The sequence below is a fragment of the Electrophorus electricus genome, chromosome 15 (assembly GCF_013358815.1).
Source record: "Electrophorus electricus isolate fEleEle1 chromosome 15, fEleEle1.pri, whole genome shotgun sequence".
Lineage (NCBI taxonomy): Eukaryota > Metazoa > Chordata > Actinopteri > Gymnotiformes > Gymnotidae > Electrophorus > Electrophorus electricus.
In genome coordinates this window covers 15,005,908-15,031,468 of record NC_049549.1, presented here as the reverse complement: position 1 = coordinate 15,031,468, position 25,561 = coordinate 15,005,908, and the positions used below count along the sequence as shown (strand labels likewise).

At 46.6% G+C, this 25,561-nt stretch overlaps 1 protein-coding gene across 4 annotated transcripts in view; it reads right to left on the bottom strand.

Annotated features, from left to right (window-relative positions):
* The window catches only part of usp32 (ubiquitin specific peptidase 32), a 31,269-nt gene extending 6,254 nt beyond the window's left edge, over window positions 1–25,015 (bottom strand). Inside the window, exons 1-22 of one of the 4 annotated variants that reach the window (XM_035534056.1) lie at window positions 24,866–25,015; window positions 18,531–18,658; window positions 14,896–15,001; window positions 14,128–14,246; window positions 12,704–12,863; window positions 8,210–8,341; window positions 7,688–7,795; window positions 7,288–7,403; window positions 6,736–6,801; window positions 6,535–6,618; window positions 6,368–6,429; window positions 5,672–5,774; window positions 5,069–5,267; window positions 4,407–4,585; window positions 3,208–3,348; window positions 2,836–2,995; window positions 1,657–1,811; window positions 1,452–1,533; window positions 1,229–1,303; window positions 738–876; window positions 533–638; window positions 264–437 (exon numbers count right to left, since the gene is read on the bottom strand). In XM_035534056.1, coding sequence (XP_035389949.1) covers window positions 264–437; window positions 533–638; window positions 738–876; window positions 1,229–1,303; window positions 1,452–1,533; window positions 1,657–1,811; window positions 2,836–2,995; window positions 3,208–3,348; window positions 4,407–4,585; window positions 5,069–5,267; window positions 5,672–5,774; window positions 6,368–6,429; window positions 6,535–6,618; window positions 6,736–6,801; window positions 7,288–7,403; window positions 7,688–7,795; window positions 8,210–8,341; window positions 12,704–12,863; window positions 14,128–14,246; window positions 14,896–15,001; window positions 18,531–18,658; window positions 24,866–24,923 — 2,652 coding nt within the window. In that variant the 5' untranslated portion in view covers window positions 24,924–25,015. The remainder of the gene's footprint in view (window positions 1–263; window positions 438–532; window positions 639–737; window positions 877–1,228; window positions 1,304–1,451; window positions 1,534–1,656; window positions 1,812–2,835; window positions 2,996–3,207; window positions 3,349–4,406; window positions 4,586–5,068; window positions 5,268–5,671; window positions 5,775–6,367; window positions 6,430–6,534; window positions 6,619–6,735; window positions 6,802–7,287; window positions 7,404–7,687; window positions 7,796–8,209; window positions 8,342–12,703; window positions 12,864–14,127; window positions 14,247–14,895; window positions 15,002–18,530; window positions 18,659–24,865) is intronic. The other 3 variants (XM_035534058.1, XM_035534057.1, XM_035534059.1) reach the window with 3 other exon arrangements.
* Between the last annotated feature and the right edge of the window lie 546 nt (window positions 25,016–25,561).

Here is a 25,561-nt window from a genome sequence, read left to right as displayed (position 1 = left end):
ACACAGACACACACCATGATCACCACATACTGCTGATCTAGTCAGTTTCACAAGGTGAAGCACTTTTGTGCACTGCCCACACGCCTCAAGCTGTCTTTTCATTAGTGCGGCATCGATATGTGTGCATTAGGGCTCATCTATCCCTTAAGGAGAGCCTCAGTAGTGATTTTCACTGAGCCTCCTGTTGTCTTCAATCAAGCAGTGAAGGGCCCTCCATCAACGCGGTACACCTCAGAGCGCAGGAGGGGCGTCTGGCCACTCACCTCGGTGGCCACCTCCGCGTCTGGCCGCCCGTCGCTGTCCTTCAGCTCCACGTAGGGCTTCTCGTGCACGCGGTTCAGGTCCTCGTGGAGGCCGTCTAGCAGGAAAGCCAGCAGCTCCTGGGAGTCCTGCTGCTGGAAGCCGTTGAACCTCGGTGCGTACTTCGCTATGGTCCACTGCACCAAGCATGAAACACAAACGTTAGTACTTGGAGAGTAAGTTGGAAGAATTCTTACAGCTGTGGCAAATGGCCGGGGTCGGAGGTGCCTACCCTGAGCTTCAGAGGCGCAATGTTCTTCTGTGTTCCACTCCACAGTTCCTGGACCAAATCGCCATAGCATTTGGCCATATGACCTCGCATTCCTATGGGATTGGTCCTGTCCAGATAACAGGGATGACTACAACTACAGCTCCCAAAATGTTTTTTTTTTTTTTTTTTTTTTTTTTTTTAAAGTGCAGTTGTGTACACCTCTGACCTGTTGAGCTCATAGAGGTGTCTTCCTGAGATGAAGTAGTCAGTCAATGGCTTGGTATTGCTCACACACTGGATGCTGGAGTTCATAAAGCACGTGTTGCCTAGGTTACTCAGACCCGTGGCACCTCTCTCTGTAGGGACTTTAGGAGCATTGGACACGCAAAACCGTTACAGGCAAAGTGTAGAAAAATTACCAGCAAAAGATAAGTGTGTGATAAGTGTTATGCTTCTATAGAATGAAATTATTCTCTCTGATATAACTGGCTGCATCAGTGCCAACAGAATCGCTCTAGCAGACATATAGCCTCTTGTCAAGATTTACACTGCTTGCTGTGCAATGGCATGGGCTTGTGCTGCTTGTTAATGATCTAGTTTGATATGGGAATATTTACAGTACTGTTGCATGTGAAGAACTGCATACACATCAATCTACGATAAAAAAAAAAACCCAACCAAAACAGCAGCCTTCCGTGATCTCTGAACATTAGTTACCTTTGTGTCTGTCGATTTTGCTGCTGTTCGCGATAAATGACATCTCCTCGGGCCAGCTCATATCTTTGTTTCGAACTGGCAAGAGGAGAGGAGAAATAAGACTTTATAGTTCTCGCCGTCACTGTTTTTATGCAAACTTGCAGTTTCACTCATACTGCTGAGCAGAAGCAGAAGAAGATAACAGAAATCAAGGCTCAGGACAAAGATGAAGTCCCAGACATACCCTCGATCACCAAGTGCTGTTCATCTTCAATTTTCAAACTTTCTAAAGTGTGATCCTCATCATCGAGAAGGGTGAGGTAATTCTGAGGAGAGCGTTTTTGAGCACAACATTAACACCTAGGCCTTACGCACATGACTTGCCTGTGGTGCTCATACTCACACAGTGGGTTTGATTGCGAATGACGGCGCGTCCTCATCGGTCTTACCTCGCTGTTGTAGAGCCAGAGACGCATGTCCTCTCCTTTGATGCGTAACCGCTGCGACAGGTAATCATGGATGTCTTTAATGGTGCTCGTGCGGCTAAAGCAGCCTGTGTAAGCCAGCACGCGCTTCAGAGGGGCGTTCGGAGAGGGCACGTTTCCTGGTGGGGGTGGGGGGGGTAGGGGTGGGGGAGACACACGACGACATGGAAATGACCTCAGCTTTCTCTGGATGGCATGCCGTTCAGTAGCCATTCCATGAAACCCTCCTAGTACATCTCTAGTGCTCCCGTATTGGTCATAAACAATTCAGAGGCTACATGTTTCACTGAGGACACTTAACAAAAGAAAAGTATGCATTTAAGATTAAATATGAATCTGTAAACGAAGGGTGAAAGGGAGCTTGCTCTTAATTTAGCAGAAAGACACTCCCTGATTAACAGCGACAAAAGCAATACAGACATTGGTTTTTGATCTAACCCTGAAATTCAATTCTTGGTCATAAGGAGCCCACAAAATTTAAAGAAAAAGTTATTTTTAAAAAGGCATTTAATTTGAAACAAGAGCGAGGATTAGTTGTAAGGTAGCAGCAAGAAAGGGCAAAGATGATTTTAAAGGCATCAGTCAGCCATTAGTCTGGGTGATTAAGAGAAACAAGATCATTAGATGCAAATCAACGGGAAAGGAACAGCACCCATTTCTACTCATAATACACTTCCCCTCTGACAAGAGAGGCAGTGAATCATATAACCAGATCCGACGCAGCCAGGCATCAGATAACCAAAATGTGATTAGCGTCTCTGTAATGGTCACCAGCACACTGCCTCAGCACCGCACAATCAGGTTAGTGGCACGCTCCGTGTTGTCTTCTTTACCTGCTGCTTTTCAGAAAACTTGGTAAATGAGCTTCATAACCAAATGAAAACCGGGTACCCACACGCGACCTTAAACCACCAGGCAGGGCTCGAGGGCACAGCACGAGTGTTAGCAGGAGCACGAGGGCAGGGTGAGGGCGGCCGGAAATGGGCACTGCAATGGACCCGGGGTTTTCAAGCACTGCCAATCAGGAATTTGCAGTGCTCACCAGGCCAAATCGCTGAAAGGAAATTAGGTCGCCCATGAGGGTGGACGGGCAGGGCGGCGGCTGGCGGGCAGGGCCTCTTTCTTGCTGCGGTCTTACGTTACCTCGGGGAAGGTGTGGAGGGAACATTCGTAGGCTGGTCATACCCATGTTAACCCAGATGTTGGACTGGGGGGGCCGCGAGGCTGGCTGCTGCCGCAGGAAAAGCAGGTAGCGTGGGAAGAGCTCCAGCTCGGCCCGTTCCGAACCGACACACTGGATCACCTGCGGGTGGAGCAGAACATGGAGAACCCGACCAACGGCAGTGCTAACACGCATGGACTACATAGCACACTTTATAAGGAGGCTTTTAGAGTACCTGTACCACAGTGCTATAGGAGTGTGTTTAATAAAAGGCGTTTTGTGAAACCAACGCTGATTTTCAAATAAAACGGATAGACTTATGGCTGTATGGTCCTCGTGGTCAGAGCACATACCGGTCTGGGCAGGCTGAGGTTGGCCCCGTACCAGTGGTAGAGGGCCCGCCACATTGGCTCTGGTACAGTCTCAAAGTCGCGGCTGGCCATCGGGTGCGGGCATTGCTTCAGGCGGCCGCCCTCCATGGTTAACGTGGGTGCCTGACGGGGAAAGACACCTCAAGCTCACCCTGTGCTTGGTCTTTCTTGGTCACTATGGATGAGTGGCCACTAATGCAGCACTGTCAGCATTTTTTCAAAGATAAGGTGACTCTAGCCACAGCGTAGCCACCTGCTAAATCAGTCCAGTGCCGAAAGTGTGAGGCAAATTGCTGACACCTTTTAAGAGACTTGTTTTGACTGTGCTATTGAATACTGGTATATAATCCCTCCTGACACCATGAGGTATTCAGTAACCATGACAAGGTATGATTACAGTGGCACGACACGTTGTTTACAAATAATAACACCCTGAGCCTCACGCACACAGGCAAACCCATTACTCCTGAAAATCAATTCATATGGCTGGACTTTAAAGTAATCACATTCTGCCACTTTTGAGGTATCACCAGTTCCTGATTGTATAACTAAATGGCATGAAAATGAAATAGTATCAAGGTGTCCTCATCTCCTTTCCAGTGTTCCACCACAATTTGGTGGCAAATGAGTTGAAAATTGTGAGCCGTGCTCAGTAGCTGTTGGGAAGACGCTGTGGGCTGCCGCAGCTTCTGTTAGTTGGAGCCTGTGTGCTTTACAAACTGGCCAGCAGGGAAAATACATCAAGATCATCCAGCTTCAGGTGCTGGACAGGAAGTAATCCATAATCTATAACACACTTGAGGACGCAGAATGCCGAAAAAGCCTCCAAGAGTTTGGCCTCTTGACAGCAGTGAATCTTTTTGTTTTCAGCTATACTCGTCGTCTAACTTTACCCGCTCTTCAACCTTCAAAAACGAAAAGTTCAAGCATAACATTAACAGGCGAATTGTCATTTACACTTTGACTGCTGAGGAATAAAGAACAGTAACTGGCAGCCTACATGCTTAGGCACTTGTCAGGCTGCCTACAATCCTTGTGATTTGCCACAGGAAGAGTTGAGTAGATGTTACAGCTTTGAGAGGCAAGGAAACTATAAGATTTTCTCTGTACTGTTCTCCTGTTTGTTGAATCCAGAAAGCAGACGCAGCAATCAAACTAATTGCTACCCGCACCCACCCTACCTTCATGGGCTCCGTGGTAACCAAGGGCTGGTTGTCGATGGCGCCAGGCCTCTGTGCGGGCAGCTGGTTGAGCAGGTGCCCGTTGGCGGAAGGGAAGCACTGGTGGTTGTTTTCCAATGCACTGTGCTGCCGAGCGAAACAGATGTCTGTGGCGGAGGAGCTACCATGCGTCATGTGACCTGTGGAAGTGACATCAGGGTGATACTGCCGTTTCATGGAAGGAACACTTTCTGCAGACAAACATATGATGTTAAGACCTATGTGTGAACCACTCCAGGACAGTTCTGACTACTTCTGACTACTAATGTTCTGGCTAATCCCACTTCTGATGGATTCAGAAGAAAGGGAAGAACAACATGGGCAAAACAGTTTGCTCAAAAGGAAGAGTAGGATTTAATACTCAAGCAAACAACTTATGTTAACTTCTGAATGAGTGTTGAATTACTAAGGCGCAATCTGCAATTACAAATGACACTTTGATCTCTGCAAAGGCTATGGCTCACTTTCAGCACTGAGAGGACATATTTGTAACGAAGCAAAGCCCAAACTGCATTCTAAACATCTGCCGTACGTCACACACAGTAAATCCGACTAGGGAGATGAATGTCGGAGGTCAAACCTCATAGCGGTGGCACTGCGTGTGGGCAGCATGGCCTGCTCACCATTGGGGGTGCAGCCGGAGACCTCCCAGCTGCCATCCGGGTGCTTGTCTCCGGGGGAGCTGTAGGAGCGCGCCACTGTGCCAACCCTCGCCACGGTGAGGTCGCTGGGGTCACTGGGTTCGGCAGCGGTGCTGGACTGGGGGCTCCTACCACCACTGCCTTGTATACCGGGCTGCTCCACCACGATGGCCTTATTGTCCTTTCAAGAAAAACTAAAGTCACACTAGGGGACATGTACAAGCACCAACTGTAGGGCTAGACAATATATATCTGTTATCGGCCTTTGAAATACTGATATCGCAGAAGGTGCAATATGTAAATGGGCTCAACACATCTTTTTTTTTTCCTGTATGCTCATTAATCACCTTGATCAGACATAGCATTTGCACAATCCCATAAAAGTGAATCATATTGCTTACGATAACGCAAGCCAGTCTTTATCTAGGTCACAGGGAACCACCGCTGTGTTTTAATATATAGCAAGCAAATCCCCATATGTGGTAATAACATGATCACAGTATCATATGTTGGTCTGTGTGCGCGCCCTAATCCCAGCTCAGCAGGCAGCGTGGCAGGGATTCTTGGCCTGCCTGCATCACTCACATATTTCACGTAATCCTTCCATAGCTGCCACCACTGCATGGAGATGAGGAACCAGCTCTGTCCTGGCTGCAGTCCATGCCTGCTTTCCCTCTCCAACCATCCTCTGCACAAAACACATTCACGCATACACACACACGCACACACAAACATGCCTGCAGTTACAGCTCGAGTCACAGCTTGGCCAAAGTACACACAACGCGTGCACTGAACTGCCAGTGTTCATTTTCTCAGCTCATGATAAAAATATCTACATATTTGCATAATGTGCAAATATAAAACTATAACAAACACTACACTATAAAGAACAACTATAAAGAAAAGTGGTTACACTACAGTTACATTAAAATTTAATAAGCCAAAACTGCTAACTATGACAATGCGACCTTGAAATGGTGCCATTAGAATAATGCATTTGATGGGACTACGATAGTGATCGCTACATTCGAAGAATACTGAACAGATTTTCGCAGAAAGATAAGCAAACATCAGGAAGCTCCACACGCGCCTGTCTTATAAATTAAAAGTCATTATCTTTTATCAACACAATTATCACCAAGGGATGATGAGACGTAGAACACAGTTCACGAAAGCCAATTTCGAGGCCCAGTGCTGTAGTCAGCAGAGAGGCATGCGGAAGCGGTGAGGTTAATGGAGGTGACTGATAGATTTAGCGTGTGTGAGCTGCTCTGGACTGACCTGATGATCACGCCCTCCTCTGCGGGCGTAGCCGGCCGCAAGCCCAGGACTATGTGGCACACCTGCATGGAGAAGCAGCAGACCACAGGCTTGAACCCTGCCAACAGGTCCCAGGAACAGACATGTCTGGAAGGGAAAACAGCTCCCCGGCATGAGGGTAGCACTACCTGAAAGAGCAGGTTGAGGAACTCTGTGGCGAGGGCACTCTTCACGCTCCATATCTGGTAGTCTTCCAGCGTTAAATGCCCTTGCTGTGGGGTAGAGGACACAGGAGGTCAGCGTGGCAGGCGGAGGAGGGTGCTCACGAGTCCACAAATAGCCGAAACACCTCCCCAAAATCAGGCAAATGAAGCTGAAAGTGCAATTACTTGTGTAGTGTCGTGCGTCTTCAAGATGTCTTCGACGATGTCAGAAACACTGGATGGCAGTTCCTGCTGGGGAAGAGACGTGGTGAAATAAGGAACGCCAAGCAAACTAAGGCCCAGTAATCAGGAAATGCTGAACACCACAGAGCTCTGAAAGGCAAACTAAGGCCAAATAAATGCAAAGTGAAAAGCACCATGAGAGCCTCACAGCTCAAAAGCATGAAGGCTGCAGTGAGAGGATTGTTTCAGCTGACTCACCAAGCTAACTGTGAGAAGTATATCAAAAGTCAAATGGAGGCCAAACCCAGCACTACTGTGGCAAATACCCTCAATTTCCTACCACCAACGACTGGGACCGCAAATGTGACGATTTACACGTGGCTTGCTGCACAGGAGCTTTAAATGGCACAGACGCAAAGCTAAGTCACCTGCTGCCTGACACCGACCTTGCCAAACCAGCTTTGGATTTGCAGCAGAAGCCTGAGCACCGTGCTAACCCTGTCTCGCACCTGGGCCTGGCCCTGCATGTCTGCGGTTGAGGCGTGGAGGGCTTACGGGCAGGATGACGGTGCGGTTGTCCGTCCACACCTCCAGCAGGGCCACCACCATCTTGTGCACCTCGTCACGAGACAAAACCCCATCGCGATCCACATCAAACACCTTAAAGCAAACTGTGGCAGACAAGGTCGTGAACGCTTTAGCATCAAAGACGTGACACAATAACTGGCATCTCAGTACTGCTGAACAACAAAAAAACCCCACCAAAATCTGATCAAATCAAAGGGTGGTTATCAATTAAAGCTGATTACAGTGCAAACGGAAAAGCTAAGACTGAAAGAAAAAAAAGAGGTTGTCAAATTCACACACCAGCAGAGAGGGCTTTGGCAATAAAAGCTACCCTACTGGAAGAGTTTTTTTGTTCTCTCAGTCATGTTAGAAAGGTGGGAGCGCTTACATTTCTGCCTCTCAGCTACAGGCCCCCGACAACATGCTGAGAGCCCGCATGAGATCTCCTTGAAGTCAATGTGATTGTCCCGATTCTCATCGAAAGCATGAAACAAGCCTGAAGAATGAGAGAAAATGTCAGTGTTCACCGCGATGTTTCCATTTAAAGACATTTATGTTTCACAAGTAAATACTATCTACTAAAGCAGATGCTATCAAATTAATCCCTTTGGAACAGGCATCAAGTCCACATCACTGGTGTGTTACAACTCCAGTCACACCAGAGTCCAGGAACCATCACTGTACAGCCTTTGCTTACCTGGATCTAGATTAGGATCTGGACTACAACAAAAAGGTGGACTGGTCTGAGGCCTCAGTGAGTGGCCTGAGCATCACTGTAGCATTATCGAACCATGGCTTTTCTACGTACTGTGAACGCTCGACCAGCATGTCAGTGAGTGCCGGTCAGCGCACATCAGACATACACATGCATGGGTGCTGGGATAACTGTGACTCTTAAAAATCCCAATACCTTCACTCAGGGAGGCATTAATAGGGGGAGAGACCAAAGGGACGAAGGTCTCCAAGTCAAAGCGGCCGGTCCTCGACTGGGCTTTCAGCAGCCAGTAGCGCTTCTCCAGGTCAATGATGTCAGATTCTTCTACTGCAAGAGGCAAGAGAGGGTAAAGAAAATCACTGTGGAAGGACTACTTTTTATAGAGGTGTCCTTCATCCCACACTGAAAAACTAATGGATATTTGAAAAATGCAAGATGCCACACATATATTTCAGTGCACATTGTGGCACAAATTCAAAATAAATAACTGTCCCTGCCCACAGTATTAACCAGCTGCAATCCAAACCAGCGATTATAGTAAAAAAAAAAAGCAAACATTTATTGTATGACATCTTTCCAAACAAAGCTACAAGGTGTTTTACATTGAACAAAAATGAAATGATAAAGTAAAATACATAAAAATACATAATTAAACAAGACCATACACAGACACACAACACCACAAACCCCACTGCCCGTGTCCTAGCCTCAAGAGGTATGGCTAACAGAAGGGGTTTTTTGTCTTGTTTTGAACAAATCCTTAAACTCAGCAAGCCTAATGTCAGAGAGCAGGCTGTTCCGCAGTGGAGGAGTGTGTACAAACGCAGTCTCCTTTTAGCTGTCGCTTAGTCCTTAGGACTGCTAGGATCCCTTCACCAGAGGACCTCCTTGTCTTAGCACTTGAAAAAGGGACTAACAAGTCTCAGAGGTATTTCAGCACATCACCATGCAATGCCTGATACGTCAAGACCAAGATTTGCTCTACAATTTACCAGTGACCAATGAAGAAGTGCCATTACTGGAGTAATATGCTTTCCACTTCTGGTACTTCTAAGTATATGAGCTGTTGCGTTTGGGACTGAAGCAGTGTCATAGCCCAAGGCATGTAAATTGGCTAAGGCACGTAAATAAATTGTTAGTCCAAACATGATGATATAAAAAATGATTAATTCTTTCCACATGCCAGAAAGAGCAAATCGTGAGCTCTGCTGTTTTTTAAGAGCACAGCGTGTAGTTCTAGGTGAGGGTCTGACTTGCTAAAACACCTGAGATGTATGACAGAATAGAGCTTTAGGATGGGTTAAGATGGCCTGGGATGACTCCCCTTTTAATCAGCATAATCTTCATCTTAGGCTAATAGGATTGGACTATCCACTCTCCACGCCCCTCCCAGTGCCACATAATAGCATGTGTTAAAATGCAACCACAAGAATCATGTTCCTTTGGCAAGCAACATGCAACTCCCCAACTTCTCTCCACTTCAAAACAATACAAAACAGAGCATTGACACCGAGTTTCAACAGAGAATATACCACACTGCACCCTGGGGACAGCTGTGGGCTGGCCAGCCAGAGCAGCAACAGAAACATATCTATACACACACACACACACACACACACACACACACACACACACACACACACAAACACAGACACACACACGCTTCTCTAACACAAATATCCCAGCTCAGCTCGACCTCTGCTGTGGCTGTGAGTTAGCAGTGTTAAAGTGTTCGGTGTTACAGGTCTGTGTGGCCGGAGCCGTGATAGGAACGGGACCAGCAGGCTCCTGTCCCAGTGCAGCACCAACTCATCTAGTCTGGGCCACGTTCCAGCACACGCATGTGGCAGAGGCAGCAGCGGAGGACCTAAACGAGGCCCGTCAATAATTCAAACCCGCTTGGACCTGGAGCTTGGACAGAGGAGGCGGGCGGCCATTCGCTGGGGGCACCTCCGGGACGCCTACTGAACAGAATCTACATGCTGTCTGACCTGTGCAGCCTGATCTGGTCAGGAGGAAAAACAACATTACACAACGTGGCTAGCAACAGGCCGCGTTCGACCGGGGAGCAGATGTCTAGTAAATTAGTGGATGCAGTTAGCAATGTCCATTGTTACGGAGGGCTCGGAAAGAACGATGATGAGTTCAGCAAGAAAGCGTGTCTGGGGAGGACAGCAGCAGCTGCTTGGACATTATGCATGGCTGCTGCATAGAGGAGTGACCGTTAATCTATAAAACTCATTAATGGCTGTGTGGATGAGCGCAGGGCCCAGCTTTCAGCCCGCATGCCGCAGCCTTCCGTCTGCCAGCAAGACGTCCGTCTTGCTTCCTGCTAAACGGGAGGTAGCAGGACAGTTGGAGCAGACAGTCCTCCGTGGCAGGTACGGGGAAGTGAGCCGGAGAGCGGATTTAGCCTCTGTCCTGGAGCCACAGGTCCGCTGCACGGTGTTGAATGACTAAGCGATTGTACTGCCGCCGTCCATCTTAGCACGACTAACGGGTTGTACGATGAGCTGGATAACTCACCATTTCACCATTTCAAAGTAGAGCCATTCACCGCTTCCTCACACAGTATAACAGAACATAGATGCTGTAATAAAGCGTTCCAGAAGGCTCCAATTTAAATATTACACTGGAATAATTCAGTGTTAATCTGTAACAAACATCCAACACCAAGAAGTATTCGAAGGCTGAGGGTTAAGTATGGCTGGTACAATGTGGCATGTTTGACAACTGCAACAAAACGTTAGCATATAAGCACTCTGCCCTGAGATCAGAGGTGTGGAGACAGTACCCACCTAGAGGTGCGGAGACAGTACCCACCTAGAGGTGCCACCCCATCAGAGTGGCAGCAGAAGAACCGCACCATATCCCTACGCACATCTTGCAGCTTGGCCTGTCGCCGTTGCCAACGCTAAACTCTGCACAGGCCGCAGTCATGTTGGGGAAAGGTGCGAACCCTCCGCTGAACCCACCGGCAAACCCGCCACGTCAGAGCTGACCTGTCATGCCAGCTAGTCACAGGATTCCCTGTCTGGCAGGGCCCGCGCCGGAGCGAGGCCCATTCTGGGAGGTGCACGGGGAGGTACACAGGCTCTGAGCACACCAGACCAAACAGGTCTTGCTTCGTTAAGAGGATCAGATAGATTAGCTAGCAGATTACTGGGCACCTTTGAGGTTCCCAATCTGATTGGTTAGGATGGCAGAGGCCCATAAGATCTTACCAGCTGTGTCCCTGCTTGGCAAAACAAACCCATTCTAAATATTCCTGTCTTTTGCCAATTGCATCTGTCTTACATGGTGCACTCTGCATTAAATAAACAGAGGCAATGGAGAGGGTAGAAGATGGGATGTAGATCTGTGGCAAGTTGGGAAGGAGCCCAGCTCTGCACTCTGACCTGCAGTGCCCTGTTCTTTGCACAGAGCACTAAAAACTTTTGGGATTAAATGCAAAAAGAGGAGAATCAGGTGGACTTGGTCTCAGTACTTGGAATTGTGCTGACCTAGTGTGATGATCGCAGTGCATTCAAACATTCAAAATTCAGGCATTTCAATAGCTATGAGAGTCCAAACCTAATGAAGAGTTCATTGATTATTTGGCTTTGTGCAACAGTCAATCACAAAATACCGATTTTCCCTCAACATGAACAATCTATACTCTTTTAAATCACAAATCCACTGTCAAGGCTTAGCTGTGCATCTTATTAATATACAGCACATTTATGCTGCTGGACAAGTGAACCAATCTGTTTTTTTTTTCCCCCCACAGCATTTGGCCAGCAACAGGCATCTAAAAAATAAGAAAAGAAAAAAAAAAACGCATAAGCAGGTTTGGAACGCAGCTCAGATACAACAAACCTGCAGCGAATATATCATAGGCCCTGGACAGACGACCGTATAGAACAGCAAAAGAAGCTGAGAGACCGCATGGGGAAGAAGCATATTTGATCCTAAATTCATCATGACTAGGGTCTTAATAGTGTTGGCAGTCGGAGCTGGTGGGGGGGAGAACGAGCTGCGGTCATTTGCTCCCGCTGAGTGAGGCAATCAGTAGGAGCTGGATGGTGGTAACAGCTGCAGAGCTGTGGCGAGATGTCCCCCTCCTCACAAAGAGCCCTGTGCGCATGCGTATGTGTGTCTGTGTGTGTGTGTGTGTTCGTTCAGAGTGGGAAGAGCAGACTGTCATGTGCTGCCATCACTCCCAGACGCCTCTCCCCGCGCAGGGGAGAGGGTTTCACTGGCGGCTGTCTGCCGTCAGGGACCAGGGCTGCAGGGAGGCTGCTCTACTCCTCACAAAGACACCTTCAGCGGAGGGCTACATAGTGGCAGGGGAGGGGCCCAAGACAGCGGCCATATCATCAGCCTCAGAAACAAAGAGCCTCATTGATAAACTAAGCCTAGAGAAGCCCCTGGCTTATACCTAAATAACATCAACATTTCAGCCACTTTGTCAACACTGCTCAGAAGGTACACACGTGTACACACACACACACACACACACACACACACACACACACACACATACACAAAACACATACACAAACACACATTGCAGTCTTTTTACGCTGCCTGCAGACCTACGAGGCACAATATGTCAGTGGGAGTTCCAGGCTGGTAAGGCACTGGCGTATTCAGCAGTAGGGCGCGCAGTCTGCCCAGGAGCAGGCGGTGCTGGGCAATGCCACTTACAGTGTGTGACTCCGGCCAGGGTCTGGTAGAAGGTGGGTGTGTCGCTGTCGTCCGTCAGCGTGACGCACACGCCTCCTGACAGCAGCCAGCGAGAGAAGGTGAAGGCCTCCTTGTTCTGCAGCAGCCAGCTCTTGAACTTCTCGTAATTCACCTTCTCGCCCTGGCAGCAAGAAAATGGGCACAGGATGTCAGCCAACGGGCGGGCACATTCAACCCTCACAAGTGCGGGTTCAAACTAGTTTGAGGTCTGAACTATGTACAGAAAGCAACAGATGGTAGACTGTTCTACATGAAAAAGCACGTCAGCGGCTGGAGTTAGGTAATGCCCAATCAAAAACCTGGATCAGTGAATTAAAGGGTTCCCTTGAAGCCACAGTAAGGGAGTAAGGGAGATCCTCAAGATCTACATACAGTTTCATAACTAAAAATGTTTTAACATAGGGTTTGTTATTACACAGTAAATGACTTCTGCTTTTATTGTTTGTAAACATTTAAGATCCACAGTTATTTTAAAGAATAAATATGAACTATATATATATAAAAAAATTGCACACACACACACACACACACACACACACACACACACACACATTATGCACAAACATAAGAATCTTTATTAAGCTTGGACCCCCTCTTGCACTGACAGAAGTGACAAAGACCTCTGTTCCAGGCACTATTCACTAAAACTACTGCTCCCTCCCCTTAAAAAAGGACTGACTGCAACAATAGAAAGAGAGACACAAAGAAGGAGACAGGGAGACAGCTAGAGAGACAGACAGAGAGGCTAAGCTCAGAGAAGGAGGGCAGGGGACATCTGTCCAAGTAGTATTAACTGAGATCTCTGGCACCAAATAAAAACTGGGTTAAACATTTGCACCATTACCTCCCAAACTAGGTAACAAAGAGTCTCACTTATTAAAGGCTCTGGGCAAAAGACAGACCAAGCAGGGCATGCACCTCTGCAGGCAGACTGATATGAGCCAGCAGGGTAGGAACCAACAGGGCAGGCAGACCTGGATTTTAAATTAGAACACTTCGCCTAATCCACTTACCACCAGGCTCACACCACACAGGACTGAATGCTCCTGCAAAATCAGTCCTCTCTGCACAAGTTGCTCACTCAGAAAGGGGAGTGCTCTAATTTTGTTTTGTTGTCTCTAAACATGTTTTGGTTTACACCAGAGTGAAGAACTGCTCGGGCTGTTTTCGGTGTGCGGAACGTTATTTACTAGCTCTTCTTTCCATCGGAACCTCTGTTTCCTGTCCAGCCAGCTCTAGGCTCGGGGGGGTGGAGGGGGGGGTGTTATGGCGTTAGGGGGGTTGGGTGGAGTCTGGGTTAGTGTGGCAGTGGGAGGGGTGGTAAGTAGGAGGGGGCAGGGTTAACATATCAGTAGGAGGGGTGACGAGCCGGGCCTGGCGCTCACCTCCGCGAAGCACTTCCTCAACGAGGGCGGCACCTCTCCGTCCATGGCACGGAGCATGCTCTCCGCCTCCTCCCGCACCACGCAGCTGCCTGAGTCACCGGCAAACAGGCCGAAGATGTCTGCGCAACACAAGAGACAGTGATGAATCGGTGTACATGGACTGTCTTGACAGACACACATGCACCCACATACACACGAGTATACGCACGAGTGCACACCTGCATACACACACCCTCATCCCTGCACTCGTTCACGCACACTTACATGCACACACATACTCTTGCTTACATGCACCAACACATTTCTGAACACACTGCGGCAGGCAGTGAGACTCTTGTTCCTCTGCTCCTCAGCCATCCCAGTTACCCGAGTGGCTCAGCGCGCCCCGGGGCGTGTGCGTCTGCGGGGGGGGAAATGGCGCACATGTAGGGGCCGTATCTAACTGCCTGGAAAACGGCTCACTAAACCCAGAGTGCAGGAGGCAGCGCCCCTCTCGCAGGCCTGCTGGAGGCCTGTGATTGTGCTGATGCCAGCCTGGGGCTGAAAGCGAGGCTATTTTTAAAAAAAGCACTGCAGCGCATCTGCTGAGTGGCTTAATACGGTGTGCTATGCAAAACAAGATAAACGCAGATAAGCTCACAGCTTATCAGAGCCACACCATAGGGTGTTTACACCTAAACGCGGTGGCGGCGCTGAGGAGGATGCATCTAAGAAGGTGTGTCTAATCCAACGCTGCTGACACGAAGCACGCAGCGTCTGTATGTTTACATTTGGCTTTTTCTTCATCTCTTCCTCTTGTCAGTAGTACCAGGCCAACGATGAGGTTGTTGAAGTGGAGCCCTTTCGGCGTGCCTCCAAATGAGCTGTAGATCACCTGAAGGGGAAAAAAAACAAAACAAAACAAAAAGCACAACTTAAAGCTCCACACACACACACCTAAAATGAAATGTCACAGATGCTAAATTGGGGAGGGGATAATTTTCCCATTAACCAAGATTTTGTATTGACAGATCACATGCAGATTTTTAAAATCACAAGGGCAACCTTGTGCCTCAGTGCTGATTTGTATTTGTTAATAAAAAGGTGTACTCATTTCAGCCCAGTTGACAATGTTTAACCCTAAACTTTCCAGTAGAATGCTTTAGGCTAGTGCTCCAGGGTGCATTCTTAAAAAATCTCCACCACACAGTACAAATTGGCATTGTAATTACCTTCTGATTCCCAAAGTGAATTAATGCAAAATCAATATCTACATCAAATTGACACTAAAGCCATCACATGATATCAGATCATGTATATAGAAGTCTTTTAGTAAATGGGATTCAAATTGAATTGCATGTTTGAAACAGCAGACTAAGAGGATTTCACTGTATCAGTGTACATCTATATACACTATAAAAAAAAGCACCATACAAAACTCCGTTCAGTTAGCTGTGACGGAGCATAATTGCTTTCTGCTCAGAGAAAGAGAACGGTGTGTTACTGCAGTGACACACACTTAAGCGTGACAGTATAGGCCTGCCACGGGGGGGGGCGGAGGTGGATGCACCACAAAGCCAATTCCTGTGTCTCCCTCAGTGACAGATGATCTCAGGGTATGACACATACAAAAGCAATTCCAAGCCCAATTGCTCTTCTTTCCATGAAAAAAAAACCCCAAAACAAAACAAAACACACTCACGTCACACCCACATGTGTGAGACATTGTTGTACCTTAATTACCCCGATGCCTACTGGAGGTGGAGGAGGGAGTGATAAAAGGTGAGTGTTCCTGAGCAAGGAGCTGAAACAGTGGGGTGGCCTTAACGACCATGGGATTGGCTAGGGATGGGTGAGTGATGCCAGCTGGGCAGCTGGCTGCCAGGGGGCGTAAATGAAAGCGCGCCAGCCCAACTGGCTCGGTAACCACTGGGATGGAAGGAGGCAAGCGCCGCTGTCTGCCTACGGGCTGAGGAATGACCTCAGGCCGCCGAGAGAGCGAGTACGAGGAGAGGTTGTTTCCTCACTTCGTGCACATGGGTGTGTGTGAAAACTGGCCATGTAAATGTAGAGTGTGGACGTTTGAATAAAGGGTGTGACAAAACGGCAAAAGAAGTCCTGCCTGCTGTCTGGGTGGTTGCCCTTCTCAAGCTGGCACTCACATGAAAAGCACTGGACGGGCTTTAAAAGTTAAAGAGAAGGCAAACGTGAATCCTTCAGTTACTGTAGCAAGTAAGGTCTGTGTTGGACCATGGGCTTCATAAAGCCTCATCTTAACCAGGCCCATTAAATGCCAGTTAGTGATAATTGGCATCGGCTGATTTTTTAAATATATATTTTTCTATTCTTTTTAAAAGAGTTTTTTGATTGCTTGCTGATGTTTTTAAAAATGCAAATATTAAAGTAGAGTGCAGAGTGCAGTTATACTTAAGCAAATACAGAATGCATATTTGTTAAGTAAACAATACATTAGTTTTAAATACATATAAATACATTAGTTATAAATAAATATTAATGGGATAGATCTACCTAAACAGAGACAATGCAGACAATAACTGTTAAATTTTCATTTAAGATCAGCAATTTTGTGCCTTGTTTGTTATTATTAAGTTATTGCAGAAAACAACAACAATGTATCTACATTATATATCAGCCCTCAGACCGGCTGCTTGCTAAATACACTAGTCAGCAGTGATTTTGCTTCCTGCAACAAAAAAGTGCAATCAAAATATGTTTTCATAATTCCTTTAATCAGCTAGTTTCTTTTGTTCTGGCATGTCATTATATATAGTACAGCATAGCAGTACCAAGGGCAGACTACTGCTGGACTCTGAAGGGATGTTCCTGAGGCCAAATACAGCTGAAAATCACAGCTGTACGTTTTAAGAGTTGTGATATGTTGGCATTAGCCATTAAAAACCCCTGTCAACCACTATCTGCTACAAAAATGGTACTTTTTTCCAGTGGACAGCATTTGAATAAACTGACTGAGTGGCATTTTTGATACAGGGATTTCACTGGAATGTAGCCATCTGTGAAAGTTGGCTGTCATGCCTGAAGTGATTGAGTTTTTGAAGACCCATCAAGCTGCCTTCTCAATTTTGTACTAAACCTGAGCAGTGAAGAGAACAGCCTTAGTTTACTGCACATGAGTCAGTAACCATTGCCCTGTGCCAGTGTTTAAAGTGCCAATCAAGACCAATTGCACAAAAATATCATGGCTGACTTTTTAGTGGTTTCTATGACAACCATGGACTGTGGCAGAAGCGGCAGGAAAGCTACTGCTCTCTGGAAGGCTGTCTGTCCAGCACTTTCCAGCGGGCCAGAAAAGGGAAGCTGAGTGACGCGGCTCGCAAAGCAGACGAGCCTGGTGCTCTGGGCAGGAAAGGTGATGCGCTGGGATTTGTGATTTACCACTGCTCGCCAAGAGCCCCGTGACGGATGCCACCTTGAGTCACCGGGCAGCGAGAAACTGCAGCATTTAGCAGCGTAGCAAAACTATGCTTAACTACTGAGTGTTATAAAAAGACAAATACATAAGACCAAACGATGACTATGTGGACACCACCTCTGCTGTTTTTTTTCCTTCTCCCTGTTCTGACACAAAAGCAGTGGCATCAGCACATGGTGCAGTCTGGCTGCAGCCGGGCCCATCAGAGTGGCCAGGCACCAGGTGATACAAGCTCCTGGGCATTAAAGAACACCATGTGACAGCTGAAAGCTGAGCATCGGAGACATGGACACTCAGCGCACACAGTGTTTCTCGGCCCCAGAGAACCGCATGGCCCCTGGGCAACAGGAACACATCCCCTCCAGAAGCAGAATAAGCATTTGAAAAGAATGAGATCCTGGTTTTAAGGCACACCTCTGTGCGCTGGCCTGAACTGAGCAACACTTCTTTTGAACCTCCTGGGCATTTTAACTTCCAGGCCTAATACATAAATGATTGGACATCGTAACAACGGAGGGCCATGATGAAAGCCCCTCAAGGGAAAGACACCTCGGTTAAGCAAACATAGACACCATGCTAACAGTAAAAAGGGCATGAGTAAAGGAATGGTCGTTCTGTCTTGGTAAACCAGGCTCTGAACTTGTGTACAAATATAAAACAAAACCAAAATTAGAGAGCTGCGCTTTGGTTTTAATAAAGGCCAGAGCACGCAAAACACTTCCATTATAATTGCAGTGACCTACTTCAGACAGATCCATGTCTAAAATCTTTCGCTGGAGGCCCCAGTGACTCAGTTGGGAAATTTATTGTTGACAAAATATTTACAACGAGCCACAAACCAACAAGCGGGAGGCCGGCACTGCAGAAGCGATCACACATCACTTTTACAAGCTGCAAAAGGGACATGAGCTTACAGAGTTAGTGAAGGTGGGGTTGTGGGGGGGGGGATGCTACACCATGGTAGTGGGCCTACCTCCGCGACCTTGGCAGGAACCCCATCTCCCAGCACCTCTCTGTAGAAGCACTGCTGGGTCATGTAGGCCGACAGGCCGCTGGTCCTCTTGAAGGCATCTTTCAGTCGCTTGAGCTCCACATCAGTAACTGGGAATACATACAGAGAGAGGTCACAAAACCAGCAAACAGGAGGTCCTTGTGTATCTGCAATCTATCTGGATGAGACAGCAATGAGAATGCACTGTGTGAGCTTAAAAATGTGAAAATCGCACTACTAAAAGGTCACAGCCACCAGCAGCGCTCCGAGAACCACAACAGCACGTACAAGTTGGAGTCAGCACTTTTGGCTTAATTGCACGTACATACATACATAAATAAAAACACAAACACACACACACACGGAACGATTTTAACAACTAGTGTAATCTATGCCACAATGAATTGTAGCGGTCCTGAAGGCCAAAGGAGGTCTAAAGAAGGTCCTATTAGACTCCATTCACAGTGAGTGCATGTGTGAGTGTAATGTGTGTGTGTGTGTGTGTGTGTGTGTGTGTGTGTGTGTGTGTGTGTGTGTGTGTGTGTCTCTGTGTGTGTACTGACTTAAGACAACAAGAATTCCTTCGATGCACACTGATTATCCTACAAATAAAACAGTGGCTAATACAAAAACATCAAAGACACACTCATCAAGAGTGAGATACATGACCATTCATATAACATATGTGATACTGCATCCTGCAATCACTCTAGAGGTGCTACATGTAGATGTATTAACTCAGCCACTAAAGTAACTAGCACAAAAGGATCAATTATTATAACTCCTTCCTCCTCATGCATCACTGTGGGAGTTATTTACTGTATTACTTATAAGAGATGTAATCATCTTTACACTGGAGAAACCAAGAGAAGGCTCGCTATTCAGTTTGGTGAACACCTTCAGACCAGCAGAATTAATGATTTGTAATTTCCGATGGCAAGTCATTTTAATATTAAATGAAACTGTATTAATAACGTATCTGTTTGCAATGCTGGTTGTTGCCATGGCAACAAGTTAGGCAAGTTAGAAAAAAAAGATCTAGTCTTAGAACTTAAGAACCCCATTAAATGAATTATATGAATTATATGAATTATATGATTTGAACATCTAATATAAACTGGTTCCACAGAAATTCAGAAGCACTTTGCATAAACAACTGATGACAGACCTCTGTCCAAAATGGCCTGCTTCTCAGGAAACCCTGTGTACTACAATTTTGTATACAATACGTGTATTTCTGCAAAAAACAAAAACAAACAAACGAACCCCCCCCCCAAAAAAACCAATCAAACAAAAATATATGTGCATACACGCACACACACACACACACACACACACACACACACACACACACACACACACACACACACACACACACACACACACACAGGCCTTGCAGTGCCTGGTTCAATCCATCACGGCTGTGCTCGTAAACCAAAGCACTGGCCGTTCCCCGCAGAGCCCCGCCCACACTCTGCACGAGCCAATCACCTTGGCTACGGCACACCTTGCGAGCCACGGCCTTGCCTTTTTGAGAGCAGAGAAAGAATGGCTTTTCGCAGCAAGCGGGACTCCAGAAGGCTCCGGTCTGCATGCGGCTCCATTTGTCACAAAACAACCACCCTACTGCAGCTGCAAAACACTTTACACCGTTGCAGCTGAGGGCAAAAACCAGACAAGAGTCTGGTGGTGAAACTGCTCCGGCCGAGCTCACCCGCCCTTAGCCCAAATCGGCTCCCAAACTGCACCTTTCCTTTCCTGCCCTTTGATGTCACTGTGATCTATTTGTGGAGGCGCCACCGTGTTTTACGGTCGGACGAGCAGCGAGTAGCAGGCAAGGTCGTGCGTGCAGCTGTACGCTTTCCACCTGACCTCGATGGGGCCAACGCCGGCGTGTCCGCACACGTCTGTCACGTCGTTTGGCCGCTGGGCTTGTGGCGGAAGCTTTGTGGGGAGCAGCAAACAGGAGGCAGCCCGGCCTCTGGAGACTCAGACCAGCCTGGAGTCGGGAGAGGGGCTGTTCTCCTGGAGGGTGGAGGCATCCACGCCCAAGACACCAGGCGGCCTCAGCGAGCTGCCACTTTGTACCCTTATGACACGTCCTCCACATTAAACAAGAGCTTTTACTACTTACATAGTGTTACAATTGCACAATGATCTAGGTCAATAATGCACTCCTCCCTGCCAAACAATGCAAACATTAACTATGCTTTACGGCAGGAAGGAAGGCGATATTTTTAGCTTATGATGACACAAGCAACCTACATTTGTCATGAACTTAGGACAGAAGGGAGAACGAAAGAAAATGCATTAAAGCAGGAGGAGCCTTGAAACTGGCCCTGGGCTTGGTAAAGGTTCCAGAGATATTTCAGCCTTTCAGTAGCATTCAAAGTTTAGCTCCACAGGTCTCCTGTTTCAAAGGGCTGGAAGCATGGAGCAGGTCGCTGCGCTGACATACGGAGCAGTTCTCCACACAGGAACATGAAGCAGGTTTCTGGAAAGACAGAATAGGTCTCCGAAAGGACAGAGAGGCAGCAGGTGTTGCAGTGCTCTGTTCAAACTTCCATGGTCAGACAGGCTTCAACCGGGACATTAACTTACAAGTTACTGCCCCACCTAAGGATGTACTATATTTTAATGCAATCTAATTATTCTTGCTCCCTTGTTAGCAAGGAGTAATATCTTCAGTGAGATCCCGGTCCATGCTAATAAAACACCTTCCCCACACTCTCACTGACTCTCTGTCGACACTGCAGCAGAAATTTGCAGTGTGTCAGCTGCCAAGTCATTAAGGGTTAATTAAACCTTTGGCTTTGGCAATTTCTAGGCTTGAGTGAAAATACAGAAGTGTTAAGCAAGTCATATGATCAGTTTCCATGGCAGAGTATTCTGAGCTCTAGCATGAGACCGCAGCTGCTTGGCTATGCGTTAAAAAACAAAAACAAAAAAACAAAAAACTGCCTGAGTTACGGCGAATTGAATTATCCAAATAATATCGCTGGCTGATTACTCTTTGGGTGTACGGCGGAAACTCATCAAACGCAAATTAAACCTCGCAGGCCAAAGTCAAAGGGCGTTGGCAATAAGAAATGAGGTTGCTGCTGGTGTGACTGCAGCGATGGTGTTAGGGAACGCTGGTGTTAAGGAACGCTAAACACAACATGCTGACAAGGGCTGACAGCTCACAAAACCTCAGGCCTGCGAAGACCTGGTTCAACCGCCACGCTTCCAGCTAGCCTTGTGTCTTGCTTGCTGAAATGGGCATTGTGTAATATCAGTCTTGTTCTTAATCCTTTAAAAGATTCTGGCTAATTAGGTTCCCAAAGAAAGCTGGAGCAGAATGGTGCTCATTACTGTGGTGGAGAAAATGAGGAGCAAATGTTAAAAAAAAAAAAAAAAAAAAAAAAAAAAAAAAAAAAAGGTTTCCCACCGGAGACCCGCCTGACAGTTCATCACTGTGAAATGGCAGCCACAGCAACAACAGAGCCACGTAAGCCGACTGCCGGAGCCTTCACGACTTCTTTGATTCCCTCTGCTTCCTACCCGTTTCAAAGGCTGTCACTCTTAAAAAGGGGTAGGTGGGAGGATGTGGAAATTCTATAACGCTCTGCCTTATTGAGACTTGAGCCTTCAGCATACATCACGCTGGATGCATTTAAACCAATTCCAGCACTCTCCTACCCAGAAACATGACCTACTTTGAGTTACAAGTATGCTCTTCATATGAAAGAGGCTGCAACCTACAATTCAAAGCCAAGAGCTCAGGCCTTGTTCAAAGGAGCTGGCTGGCCCATACATGTGACTTACACAAAGAACTCCTGATTTGTCAAGCTGAATCTGTGTTATCTCGGTGGTGCTCCCTAGTCTGTCACCCCCCAGTGCACTGCTCTTGGTCATAATGACAGAGGCAACAGAGTTCACCCTACTCCAGAGAGGCAGCGTTGTTAGCTGATGCACCAATGGCAGGGGTAAGGCACTGAAAAGTCAGTGCAAACATCATATAATTATGTGACGCTGTCGCAACAAACAAGCTTGGATATTCATGAACATGAGCTTATGGTGGCTTTGAAGTCCATCACTATTAATAGCAAGAAAACGGCTTTATTTTGCAAACCTCTTTAAGGAGGGATGCCATATAAATTGAAGGATACTGTCAAAACACTAGTGCATTATTGTAATAAATCTGAGGTTAAGTGAATCCTGCAATTACACCATTCTGAAAAAAACAAACAAACACCTATTTGTTTTATGATGAAATGACATCAACCAAACCACCAGGCAACACAATCACGAAGCCACAATAACTCTAAATTTTGCTAGTGGCCAAATGTGGTAATTCCACAACAGGTAACCAGCCAGATGACAGCTAACTGTCATCCTTGCACTCAGGCAGATAAAGGCATTAATTCCTCATGCTTCAACAAGTTGAAGAAGAACTGGCGTAAAAATGTGAGAGGGTGAAATTACTGCACACAGCCTTGTTCTTCTCAAGCCCTGACAGAAACACTTTAAAGAGCACCACCCGAGAAGGGCCAAGCAAAGTCAGAAGTGTCATCGAGTTAAGTGCCCGTGGCGCAAACACGGAGATCAGTTTCTTCCTAAGAGGTCATCACTCGCGACGTTCATGTAAATCAGCGGGCCCGTGCTTGGAGAGAGGGCGATAAACAAAGATGCAAATGAAGTCAACGCCATGTCCGCATACTGCTTATTCAGCCCAGCGAACGCCGGCAGCCACCGGTTCATGAGCCTGACGGCTGCTCTGGGTGCAAATTCCACACAGCAGGACCCCTCCTATCTCCCCATTATATGGCCCTAGTGATATATCAGTATACAGAAGAACACAGAGTATGTACATTTGGGAAAAGGTTAATCTAAAGAACATGCACTTAACACGTATCAAACAATACTCTTAACGGGTGCTGGCTAAAAAAAAAAAAAAGCAATAAAATTTTAGAAGAATGCAAGGGATCACTGAGCGTGGAACAGGTCAAATAAGTATACAACAGTACTGTACTCATACATCAGTAATTTGTGTTAAGCCACTCCAATAACTATCATTTGTTCTTGGAAGACACACAATCATTACGTTGAAGCAGTCAACACATTTTATGTTTGAATCATTGTCATCACTGCTAGGCAAAGAACTACAGAAATTGTCTGTTTCTTCATTCCTCAGTAGCTGGTGATTAATTCCACCCAGAGGACATAGTCATTCTTGAATTCAATCAATAGGCTATCACACCCAAAGTTAGTAACAAATCAGTCTAAAGAATTAATGGATTTTGAACAAGTCTCTTGCACTTCACTGACTGACACGGCTGACCTACACGGACACTTCAAATACGTCACCTGTCAAATCACACTTCAGTGGTGCCTTCTGTCCCCCCCCCCCCCCCCCCAATATGGGAGACCAATGCTGTACAACACCTAATTACACTCTCGGGCCTTATTACAGAAATTTATATCAATGGATAGTCATTCCCAAGGACGGTATGTCCGACAGGGCAACTGATGAAACATTTCGAAAAATGTCGGATACAGAATGGCACAGAAGAGATAACTCCTGCATTCTTATAGCTAACAAAACACGCGCAAAAAAATCGCAGTCTACAAACCAGTGATTTACTGTTTGATGAATCGTGCTTTCGGAAATAATAGCGTACATCAAAGTGTCTTTAGCGTGTTACAAGGTAAGCAGATTTAGAAGTATCTACCCTCTTTCCACAAATTAATACCTGGGTCTAAGTAGCCGGGCTAGCTCTTGGGTGCTCGATACGAGCGGCAGAACAGCGAATTCATTAGTAAACAAACTTGGATTAGGATTAAGCAAGACAACACTTAAAAGTAATTTGACTGTACTTTCTAGTAAAAAAATACATGTGAGGAAATGTCTGGACAGACACATAATGGTCAGGTGAAAGAGTTTACAACTGGACAGAAAGGCGAGGGGGGGGGAAAGAATCGATTCGTCTGCCTTGCCGAGCACGCAGTCGAAGAAGTAACGCAACCACCCGGTTCATCTTGGATGTGCAATACCCAGCCAGCTAACTCTCTCCAGCTAGATAACACGGTTCAGTACGCTTTCACTAGCAGCAACGTTACTGTTTGCGTTGTTTTCTAGTTAAAACACTACCCAGATAACATAAAAGCACCCCCCACCCCAAAAGGGGGAAATCTCAAATAACGACAGTTAACTGGGTTAGAGCCTGTCAGAGTAGCGGTACTGGCTAGCTAGCTGATGCTAACTAGGTAGAGTACCCTCGAGCCGTGCTCAACTGCAAATCTAGAACGTTTTTTTTTTTTTTTTTTTTTTGTACCTCTTCTGACGGCCTCGTCGTAAGAAAGGAAGCCTATCCGTGACTCTTTGGCCCCCATGCTGCCCTCATGTCACTGCAGGAACGGCGCCTGTTGCCTTGTTTTCCGTGAATATAACCGCCGGACCAGGTCTGTGGTCAGGAGTCACTCCAGTGTTGTCAACGTATGACGCGCCTCCGCCTCGTGCCGACGCCTCCGTGCCTAGGTCACGTGACCTGCACTCTCCCGCGTCACCTGATAATGAATTAGGAATGTTATTTTATTGTAGCAGCAGATAACCCTAAAAAATAACTTTACTAGATCATTTTTAATGATCCAGTAAAGCTATTTACTGTGGTTTAAATGGAATGGATAATTCTGGTATTACTTGTCCCCTGGACAGGTGGTTTTGACATTCATTCTGGTGTGAACAATTTGATAAAAGATGCCTCGTATTCGAAACAATTCTTATATTCTGTTTTCTTATAGTATTTATAGTTTCAAGTCAGATAAGTTAGATAAGGTATAGGTTGGTTAGTAGGTTGATAGTATTTCCCACTGCATTGTCTGTGTATCTTAATTTGTAGGACTATATATATGTGTGTGTGTGTGTGTGTGTGTTCAGTTATAACAGTTATACATATAGCTTATGTATATGTTTAGTTATAACAGTTATACATATATCTTATTACAGATAAATTATGCATAGGCCAGAGGCA